Raw genomic sequence first — 11,951 nt, forward strand, 5'->3', positions numbered from 1 at the left:
TATATATATATATATATATATATATATATATATATATATATATATATATGAGCATACAGCAATATTTCCATTTGCTATAAGCTTTACTGTGGAGGGTTTTTGTCACTTTTTTTACCCACCATAACGTAACTAAGTGTGTATATATATATATATATATACATACATACATAAATACATACATACATACATATATATATTGCAAATCTAGCAGTGTTGATACAAGATGATGTGGGGAAATATACAAACCTTATTCTGGACAGATCTGATTCTGCAGCTTACCAAAAATATCAGCCACTGCATCAATGTTTCAACTGGAGTCTGATTTCAGTTAGAGAATTCTCTTCTCCCCTGTGCTTTCAAGCCTGAGAAATATGAGTTTAAAATAGGAAGCTCCGCTAACCTGGAATATTAAATTATACCATTAAATGATACCACAACTCAGAAAAAACATCCAAATCTAAGCAATTAGTGTAACTTTCGTTTTCTCCTTCCTATGTAAAATGTGGATTATATAACCTTTAGGCAATATATATATATATATATATATATATATATATATTACACTCAATTTAAATTTTTCTGTATTCGTATTTAGTATCATTACGCTAACCTCGACTCATAACGAATGACTTGCTTATCAGTTACACAACAGAACAAGATTTACCCAATAGCAGCAGATGGACCTGGATTTTCACATTTCATATTTCCCCTACAAGTTCTACTGAAAAAGACCTCCATACATAGGTAAGCAATATAGCCAGGTAACCATGTGCAGTATTATTATAACTCTGTGCCCAGGACATACTTGAAAACGAGAGGTAACTCTCAATGTATTACCTCCTGGTAAAACATTTTTATAAATAAAAATATACTGTGTGTGTGTGTAAACACACACACACACACACACACACACACACACACACACACACACACACACACACACACACACACACACACACACACACACACACACACACACACACACACACACACACACACACATATAACACACACACACACACACACACACACACACACATATATAAGGGTATAGTGGCACTCCACTGAAAATGGAGTCCTGTCTGGGTGCTAAAGCAAAGTACTGGAATACAGGAAAAGATAGAGAGCAGGCACTCAAGGATTTAAAAGACTTAAAATAGTTTATTAGCAAGCAATCAACGTTTCGGGCTTACCACAGGAGACTTTTTCAGGGCTCCTGTGGTGAGCCAAAACATTGATTTTTGTTGTTGTTGTAATAAACTATTTTCCTCTTTCTAAAGTCCTTGTGTGTCTGCTCTCTATTATATATATAAAATGGAATATATATATATATATATATATATATATATATATATCCCACTAATCCACTGCAACCTTTAATATGATTCACTAACATATGATATTGCTAAAATTCTGATGACAAAGCGACAAAAAAAAAACATATTAAAAATAAGGCCGTCTGTCACCTAATTCCCCTTTTACACTTTGATCTCTAAGCTTTGGTAGCTGTGAACTGCAATGGTCATTTAAATCTATATTTGTATATAGTGTGTTTGTTTTTTGCATTGAATGCGAAGAATGTGCCCAGGTTCCCCGGTGAGAAACCCTCCTGCAGAGGGTGGCATTACTCCATGTCCCAAGACCAAGAGGGTAAACACTACAGTGACTTAAATAAACACACACTTAATGATCCAAAACACCAACAAAAGACATCAGGATCATTAGCAATGGAACTAAAGTGAACATATAGCAATGATATATATATATATATATATATATATATATATATATATATATATATATATATATATATATATATATATATTCTTTATATATATAAAGAACAAGAGGGAGTAAGGAAGAAAGGAGGAAAGAAAGAGAAAGAAAGACAGTGTCAAAGAATGTAACTTATAATAAAACCAGTCATAGATGCTTAAATAAAAGAGCTTTGTGTGGTTTTAGAAAAACAATTTGCGCCAAGCTGTTATTTTCATAGTCTTATCATTTTAATAAATATCACAATCATCTGTTGTATTTTTTTTTTTTTTACACAAAACGTATTACCCCTTATCACCTTAGAAAACACAGCTAGCAATAAATAAATAAAAGGTATAATCTGAAACAGAACCAGATCCAATTTGTCCAAACTGCTGGACTCTAATAAAATGATGAGAAAGTCCTTTAGAAATGTGGCACAATTATTATTATTATTATTTTTGTCAAAGATGGAGGGGGAATTATTTTTCAACAAGCTGTGAGGTGGAATAACAATAGAAAGTGTTCATGTATTATTTATTTGTTTCCTTTTTTTTTTTTTAGTTCAGTTACATTTCAAGTGATAAAGAGGCTGAAACAGACTTAGCATTTACATTGTATTAGTGAATGGGCGTCTAGCGCATTATCATCATTCCAGCTAATCGTTTTTCAATAGCAATCAACAAGAAATGGAAGGCAATATGTCATTTTAATTGAAAGCTAAACCTGCTCGTTCACCAAACCACCGCTAGAAACATGATTGGACTCTTATGTAAGTTCTTGATAGTGTGACTGAAATAGGGAGCACAACAGCATGAATTCAGTGTGTCTGCTGGTGCCAATGTATGTGGATATGTCTCACGTTAAATGGAATAAATCCTATTATTGCTATTCTTACTTTTATTTATATATATATATATATATATATATATATATATATATATATATATATATATATATATATATATATATATATATATATATATATATATATATATATATATATATATATATACATATTTTTTACAGGACAACGCTGAAATTTGCTCCAAATATTCTCTTTTAATCCTCACGTGTTTTCTCAGTGTCAAGAAAAGACATCAGGCATTCCTTTGTTTTTTGTTTTTTTGTTTCTTTTCTAATACTGCATTTTATTAGAAACTACTTCGCAATCTCTTTTAACACTAAATGTGGAAAAAAAATGTAAACTTAATCGCTTTCCAAATTGTTGAACATTTTCTACGTTACATCTGAAGAACAGAGCAGACCGCCCCCCACCACCACCCCTTCCCCCCCCCCCCAAAAAAAATCTACAAGTTCTCCTCTGCTGTGTTCAACCTCTTTACTTTTCAGACAGAAATGGATCTTCATAAATAAAACAGAATATCATCCTTTTTAATGTTGTATATCCTACAATGTGTAACAGCTGCGTTGAACTTGAAGGGATATTTTGGAGGGGGGGTGGGGGGGTATAATAGTGCCTCTGTCCTCAGCATTTGGCTAATTGCAGAAGAGCTAGGAGAGAATTGTAAGAGCATTCACTATGATGGGTGAGGTTTGGGATCTTTTTTTTTTTATTTAAGAGGAGTAGAAAAAGTCACTTGGTTTCCTGTTTGTTTTTCTCCCCTTTTCTTTACATATTAAGTACCATGAGATGAGCTTTGAGATCATTTAAGTGTCTTGCTATTTACAGTTAGTGTTCAGTCCCTTGCTGAGAATGTTTCTCCTCTAAGAGCCCAGATCCACCAGACTGGAGGTGAGAGGTCCTAGCAGCGAGTCCTGCAATTGGTGTTGATGTCCCTGCAGGCCGTGGTTTTGGGAACCACTTAAAGCGCTCAGAGAATATGTGGAGCCCCCGGCGTGGCTGAGACCCCCTTGCAATAGAAGGACCGAGTTCTGATCTGGACTTTGTGGAGGGGAAAAATCTTCTTCTGAGCTGGACATGAGCGATTTCCCCCCATCCAAGGGCGAGAGTTGGTTTTGTTTGTTGCTGGAGGTGTTATTGTTTTCAGTATTTTCCCTAAGAAGACAGAAGGGTTACAGTGTTTCAGAAGGTGCATTAAGATCACCCTAGATCATATTGATTTCAATCTAAATCCCCCCTTTAAAAAAAACAAATATACACAATAAAATAAACATTTTCCAAGTTTCCTACATCAATTCGATCAGTAACATATGAAACATTTGGGCACATATATGGAGGTCGATGCAAATAGTATATGGTGTTTTTTTAAATCTAAAATAGGCTTTTCAGAAATAAAACCATTTACTTAATGGCCAAATGGAGGCCTTGGTTTGTTTTGAATATAATTTAAGTGTAGATGATGGAAATCGTATCACCGCTTTTTTTTTTTAATATATTTTTTCTGCTTTGCTATATGTATTATAATTATTATTATTTTTGCCGTTAAAAACACAGTGTAAAGACAATCTGTTCTCAGCAGATCAATAGGACATGGGTTTCATGCAAAGCAGCATATTTGCCTAAACCATCGCACTGTAAATGCCCCCCAAAATATGTAGATATTGTGGGGTTATTCTCCTGAAATCCGTTTCTCTCTAAAAAACGACAATGGGGTATTTATTAACTATGCCAACAGCATGCACATCAATTCCCTCCATTTTTAATTATATACCTTTGCTTTCACTATGTAATTAATATTTTGAATGATGTAGAAACGAAGTGAAAACAATATTCGACCAAAATCCCTCGAGTTGAAAGTAAATATATATATGTATATATATGTATATATATGTATATATATTATAAAATATATTATATATTATAAATATTATATATATTATAAAATGTATAATATATAATTAGATATATAATATATATATATATAGTTGTGCCTATATATAATGTACATATATACAATGTGTATAGTTGTATGTTGTGTTATGACTTTGAAAGGTGTGTGTGTGTGTGTGTGTGTGTGTGTGTGTGTGTGTGTGTGTGTGTGTGTGTGTGTGTGTGTGTGTGTGTGTGTGTGTGTGTGTGTGTGTGTGTGTGTGTATATATATATATATGCGTCTAATTAATTAATGACTGTGGACGTGTATATATGTGTATATATGTGTGTGTATATATATATATATATATATATATATAGATATATATATATATATCTATATATATATATATATATATATATATAAATAAAAGATACAGTGTTTGAAGCACGAGATTAGGAGGCAGCACTCTGGTAAGTTTGATCACTATTTTTGTATTGAAAAATACACATAAACCGACGTTTCGGTCCCCCAGTGGGACCTTTCTCAACCACCTTATATATATATATATAATATATGTATATAATGACTGTCTATAATGGCAGACTGTGTACTATTGGAACTCTGCTAAAGGACCAAATTAAATGAACACATGGACTCATTATTTTTTACTTAGTCACTTTCTGTACTGTCAAAGCTAGAGAAATGAATGCCCCAGCCTCTGCCCTGCACTACACTGACAGCCCCCAGCAGAACATGTGGCGAGCTAAGAAAACAAGAGATTCTGCCTTTGCCTTTTTATTTGTTTATTGTGTTGCCACAAGTCTACCCTGCAAAAAAAAATCTCAAACTGTTCTACTTCGTATAAAGCACCAAATCACAAGGTGTGATCATTAACACAGCGAGCTGTGGCACACACATATACAAGGAGAAGGAACAAACTCTGTTTCTGGAAACATGATGATTTGGACAAATGTATTTGGTAATATATGATTAATACATCACATAAAAAGGATGGAGTCATTTTCTTTCTAAAGTGCCCTTCTCTTCGATGGACCGATTTTGGGGGAAAAAACACGTGGATTTAGAGAATAAAATACCATGGATGTTCCTTTCTGTTCCTTTGTGTGCTGATCTCTCCCAGAAATAAGAAGGGGCTATTTGGATCCACAGTATTTGCCTGAGTTACAGCAAAGTTCCCCAGAACCCCCCCTCCCCCCCCCCCAAACCAAAAAAACAAAGTGCCAAGCCAACTACTATACAAAGAAGTGACCAGAACGAATGGGGGAAGCATTTCTACTGGGCTGTTATACAAAATCATGGGTGCTGGACTGTGGGTGCCATGTGGGTAGCCTTACCTCTCCTTTGCCTCCGCAGCTCTGTCCCTTTGCCTCCTGTTCTTGAACCAGTTGCTGACCTGGGTGGTGGTCAGCCCGGTGGCCTCTGCCAGCTCCCTCTTCTCCCTGGGAGATGGGTAAGGGTTGTGAGCATACCATTCCCTCAGCACCCCTCGGGACTTCTCCTTGAAACAGTAACTTGTCTCTTCCCCATCCCAGATGGTCCTGGGCAGGGGGAATTTTCTCCGGACCCTATATTTCCCAACGGCCCCCAATGGTCTACCCCGCAACTTCTCCGCTTCCACGTAGTGAGCCTTGAGCCACAGCTGCTGCAGCTTGGGGTGGTTATGGGGGGAGAACTGGTGGCTCTCCAGGATCTTGTAGAGCTCTCTGAAGTTGCCCCTATGGAAGGCCACCACCGCCTTCGCCTTCAGGACGCTCTCGTTCTTGTGGAGGTGGTCGCAGGCTGGAAGGGACCAGAGGAACCTGCCCAGCCTCTCCAGGTTCCCCCCTTGCTGCAGCACCTCGCACACGCAGGCGACCTGCTCCTGGGTGAAGCCGAAGGAAGGCAGCATGGACATGGCTCAGCGCTGTGGCACCGCCAGGAGGAGACCACCACTGGCAGGTCAAACCATGCACGGGAGGCAAGCAGCTGCCAGGGGAGCAGTATATCCACCGGGTCTGTGTGGCAGGCTGGGGGTGCAGGGGATGGACACAATGTAGCACCGGGGAGTGCAGGGGACGGACACAATGTAGTACCGGGGAGTGCAGGGGACGGACACAATGTAGCACGGAGAAGCTGCAGCCCGGGGAGTGCAGGGGACGGACACAATGTAGCACGGAGAAGCTGCAGCCCGGGGAGTGCAGGGGACGGACACAATGTAGCACGGAGAAGCTGCAGCCCGGGGAGTGCAGGGGACGGACACAATGTAGCACGGAGAAGCTGCAGCCCGGGGAGTGCAGGGGACGGACACAATGTAGCACGGAGAAGCTGCAGCCCGGGGAGTGCAGGGGACGGACACAATGTAGCAGCGAGAAGTTTGTTTCTGTTCTGGGCGAAGCTGCCTTAAAGCTCCTGGCCTGTGCGCCCCCTGATTGGCTGCCGGCGGCGCCTATGAGGGGCAGAGCTGAGCAGAGCCTGGCTGAACTGAACAGAGTGCAGAGAGCAGGGCTGAGAGCACAGGCAGGAGGGTGGGGAGGCAGGAGGGTGGGGAGGGCAGGAGGGGGGGGGGGTGAGGCAGCAGCCCTCAGGGGGAGACACGTCAGGGCCCTGCAATATGAGCCCCTTCTCAAGTATCACCTAAGGGGACCAAGGACTCATCTCTGCACAAATCAATTATTACAGACCTTTGTGAGAGAGAGAGAAAAAAAATCAAAAATGCTATTGTCCATTTCAGACCTGTTCATTCCCGGTGAGATGATATTTAATTACCTTAATGTTGAGAATGAATAAATCATATCTTGATGAATAGCTTCTGGAGAATGATGAATAATTAACTCAAGGGCACTGCTTTATCGTAGGGAACACAAAAAGGGCTGTATGATTTCTGGGCCTTTATACAGTACCGTCCATATTAAACTGAATATACATACATATGTGTGTGTGTGTGTGTGTGTGTGTGTGTGTATACATATCCTTTTAACACTGATTACCCTATTTAATTAGCACAGTTTGAATTTAGCAATGTTTTATATTTGTTTGTTTTTTATAATACAACATAAACGACATTTTCGAATTGATCTTTATTAGGAATAGATTCCAAATAAAAAAATGTCATTAATCTCTTTTGGGATGGGTGTGGGAAAAAAATCTTGTCTAATTGATGTCGAAATGAAAAGTATTTTCACCACTCACTAAAAACACTTTAAGGCAAGTTATTTGTTTTTTACTTGATGGGGAGAGAGCATTTAGTAAAATTGCACAAACAAGCCACACTCTAATTACCTTAATCCTCATTTGCACACCTTGTTTGAAAGCAATTATTAAAAAGATTTCCAAAACAATTAGCCTCTGTAAACAAAGATAATCTATTGTTGGTAGCAGGGACAGGTTATAAGATAAGAACAATGCATTGTGATAAGGGAAGCAGAAAGGTGGCAAAAGAGGATTCTTATGAGTATATTTATCTTTGATTGACTAAGTACAAAATAGCATTTTAAGTACTTTTCACATAACATTAATATATGAATCAGCACAGATTCGGAATACTGCATTACTACAACAATGCAACCAAGAATATTAAAACATAAAGGGCGATGTCCAGCTATAAGAGAGAGTGCATGAAATAAATAATTTGTTTTAATGCTGATCTACTTTTGATGGGCTTCAAATGGTTCATGCTGTTTACTGGTTTACACTATTGCATTTCTTATTTCTGCTATAGCTATAGGCTGGGGAACTAGGCAATAATATAAACAGCCACACTTACGACATTTTATAGTCTCCATAATATATATATATATATATTATATATGTATATATGTATATATGTATATATCTATATATATACACACACACACACACACACACACACACACACACACACACACACACACACACACATTGAGAGAGCACACAGCCTGTGTAGTGACCACGTGTTTGTTACTGTTATTTTATTTTAGTACTGGTGATGTTTCAGATGAAGTCTTAAAGAGCTGCAATGTCCTGCCAGGAGGAATGTCTCTACTTGGAACAGATCCTTATTGACAAGGCAGCTGTGTGGGGACCGGAACGAGTCTTAAACCTGCTCCCGATTCAGCTAATACCCTAAAGTCTGGAGCAAGTGCGCAAAATTAGACTGGGGGGCTCTCAGCCCCTTCTGATTGTCACCTAAAATAGAGCTTCTTCACTGCCAAATACTCAGCAATAAGGAGAGGAGACGTGACAAGGCAGCAGACAATGACATCTGCATCTTCTAGCTACACGTGAGAACAGGGGGTTTAATACACACAGCCATAGTTAGAATGATCTATTCATTAGGTTGATAAAGCTCAACGTTTAGGTGTCTCTGAACAGCACTTGGGAATTGGCAGTTGCTTTAAAAGTGACCAATTTTCTGGGTTCCCAGAAAAGTACTTATACTGAACCGACATACATTGCATGTTATATCACTGAAGCCATATAACCCAGATTGCTATTACAATAACACACAGGAAGGGTATGCTGTTAGCCTGTGTTATTACACTACCCGAGAGCCTCATTTATCTAAGGAGTGAGACCAGGTATAAACAAAAACAAAACCATTCTGATTATTATGCTATTCAAAGTTACACGGTAGATGGTTTGCAAGTGATGGAGTATTTTATTTAAGTAATAACATACATTTAAATTGATGTACATATGTAAATATGTACGTGTATATATATATTTTTATATATAAATATATATACATATATATATATATATATATAATGCACACATGTACATGTAAGACTATATGCAAGCTCCGAAGCTCTGTAAAGGGGGTTGCATTTTGTTTAAGAAATATAAAACTACAGTCACACAAATATAATAATTTCTAATTAATTTTCCATGTAAACATTTTGCTCTACGTGGAATCGATTACATATACTGTATCTGGGAACATCTGCTATTTTGTTGCCTTTTATTATCATTTTCATTGTTGTGAATTAGGGGGGGGGGGTAGGGGGGAGAAAAAAAACCTTCCCTGCCTCGTATTACTCCTACAGCACATAAGAAATAACATTAAAATACCCAGATGATGTCCAACCCCAGTGCACCAAAATAATCCCCCATAAGCAGCAAGGAGAGCTCAACATAGGCCAGGGTAATTAGATGTCCAGAACATAGAAGGGGTTATTCATCTATGGCAATTCCCGTACATTGGGAAGAGTAATACAAAACCAATCCATTAGTAAATGAGTTTTGTGTTTGAAAGGTTTTTTTTTTTTTTTTCCCAACCACTTGCTGTTCTGAAAACTAGATCACATTTCGTTATCTTTAGTGGGAATCTGCAATGTGACACCGGATCCTCCCTTGTCCTGCAGAGGAGTCTGTGCCCACAACGTGCCTGCGAGATAGCCAGTCCCCCCCCCCCACCACCTCCCCACCTCCCCACCTCCCCACCTCCCCACCTCCTAACACAACAATAAGCATTTGTATTTTCTTTCTAAATAAACCACTAAACCCCTCACCATATATCTGTAGGCTGTTTGGGATCTTGGAGACCTTGGCCTGGAAAAAAAAAAGTCCTCTATAAACTAAAGGGGGCAATTTAATGAGAAGGAGTAATTACTCTGCAGACACCTGTAAAAACACAGTTCAGGAGGTGAGGGGAGTGAGGGGCTGAGCCAGGAGAGGGATCTTAATATGTCCTGGGTGATTCTGAGGAGCCTGTGTCTTTGTCTTGGATCTGCTTCATAGAGCTAAGGCTATTAGGATGACAAAGAAGGTCGCAAGGTACTTTGGAAAGGTACAAGAGGTTTGGGTTTAGGAGATGTCCTTTGGTTCCAAAATGTTGAGTTCTGTTCCCAGGTTGGATGGGAAGAAAGAAAAAAAGTAGATCTTTTTCACGGTTGCATTTGGAAACATACGTTTTAAATATACCTGTAATTGAAGTGCTGATAAGTGTATTCTCCTGCTGTGAAATTGGATGGGAAAGCATGAACCAACTTCACTGTTCATCACATACACTTAGCATGGGGGGAAATACAGCCAACAAAGGGAAAAGGTCATAGGCGGAAAAAAACTTTAGCTTACAAATAATTGTTGACTTTATTTTGGAAATATACACATGACCAAATTGATTGAGCTACGTATTAAATAATGTGTATATCTTATTAATTATTTGACTGTTTATGTATTTATTTTGCCAGGGAAGATATGTCCCATTTTCACAATATATGTTTAGTTGAGTAAACCGTATGCATTCCTTCTGCTTTTCTCTTCCATAAAATCCCTGTCTGTGACTATCACATTTTTTTTTTCATGTACATGCTGGACTCCTACGCTAAATTAACCCCTTCATGTCTGGGGCAGGCAACGCAAGTCCATCGAGCACTCAGGAGCTAGAAGAATGCCCTCTTGCTGGATGAGAGCCCGCAGCTCCCCTTCTGCAAAGAAAGGGGCTGCTGACGGTAATACTCTGTGACACTAAATAAACAGTTAAGTTGGTTTGGAAAGATGGAGTTAATTATCCAATGAGCTGCTCTGAAAGCCCCTCTGTGAGGTGGATTTGTTGTGACTCACAGCATAGGGGCATCCACATGGCTGTTAAGAGAGGCTGTTCCCCTTTGCAGTTTAGATTGTGGGGGTGACACACACAGATCTCCTGGGTACCAACCGATGTCTGAGAGCCAGGACCTGCTTAGCAAAGTCACATTGAAATAACTCCCTCTGTTGACTCTCCTGAAGGAAAAATCCACTCTGTGTTTCTCTTCAGTAAATTCCCTTTAAATAATGTTCTGTGGTCACCCCCTGTCGCAGAGCAGCAAGCATGGGAAGAACACTTTAATTCTATACTTTCTGCAATCTTTGTAAAAAAATAATAATAAAAACAATGTAAATTACAGGTCTCTGCCCCACAGCATTTGCTTCTAAGAAATTAATTGAACATGTAGCTTCAGCTTTCTACCACACTCACAATTTGCATTTGATTAAATATTAATTTCCTACACGTATACCAGCCCATATTAAAAAAAAAAAAAAAAAAGTGTCTGGGAAAACTGTGAATATACACACTCAAACTTTTTGCTTTTTATTCTACTTTAGTAGAACTAGATTAAATTGATTATCGTGATTCTCCCGAGAGGGACTGGTTTTAATTTCAATGTGTTTTAGATTTTGCTTGGTTACGCTATCCCCAAGATATCTGATGTGCTCTGATAAATATGCACACAAATATAAATGCTGGTGGTAACTTAAAACTTTGAGTCCTTGTGAGATTTTGCTATTAGCAATCCCAGGCTGCCCCTTTCCCCAGGTCATTACGGTACTGTTGGTCTCTAATCAATCCTAATGCGATGGCAATTGGAGTCCCTGATGAATGCATCTCAGGTTTCATGTAATGGTTCTACCACATTTCGCTAGACCTCCTTTTTTAACCTGAGATGCCAGGGGGACGAGTCCTTCCCAGCTTCTGATTACTTCAAGATGTCGGGCTG

The 11,951-nt window shown here is 38.6% G+C and overlaps 1 protein-coding gene across 1 annotated transcript; it reads right to left on the reverse strand.

Annotated features, from left to right (window-relative positions):
* Positions 1-2,295: 2,295 nt before the first annotated feature.
* Positions 2,296-6,982, reverse strand: LOC142503010 (homeobox protein six1). The gene is made up of 2 exons (XM_075614830.1): positions 5,850-6,982; positions 2,296-3,775 (listed from the first exon to the last, which is right to left on the reverse strand). The coding sequence occupies exons 1-2, from the start codon at positions 6,407-6,409 to the stop codon at positions 3,484-3,486; spliced, it is 852 nt and encodes a 283-aa protein (XP_075470945.1). The 5' UTR covers positions 6,410-6,982; the 3' UTR covers positions 2,296-3,483.
* Positions 6,983-11,951: the final 4,969 nt, after the last annotated feature.

The sequence above is a fragment of the Ascaphus truei genome, chromosome 9, assembly GCF_040206685.1.
Source record: "Ascaphus truei isolate aAscTru1 chromosome 9, aAscTru1.hap1, whole genome shotgun sequence".
NCBI classification, from domain to species: Eukaryota; Metazoa; Chordata; class Amphibia; order Anura; family Ascaphidae; genus Ascaphus; species Ascaphus truei.

Bases quoted from the DNA above. Each gene is read 5' to 3' on its own strand.
- LOC142503010 (XM_075614830.1), bottom strand. From the start codon at position 6,409: ATGTCCATGCTGCCTTCCTTCGGCTTCACCCAGGAGCAGGTCGCCTGC. The intron at 3,776-5,849 runs GTAAGGCTACCC...CTGTCTTCTTAG, and splicing joins GCTGCGGAGGCAAAGGAGAG to GGAAAATACTGAAAACAATA.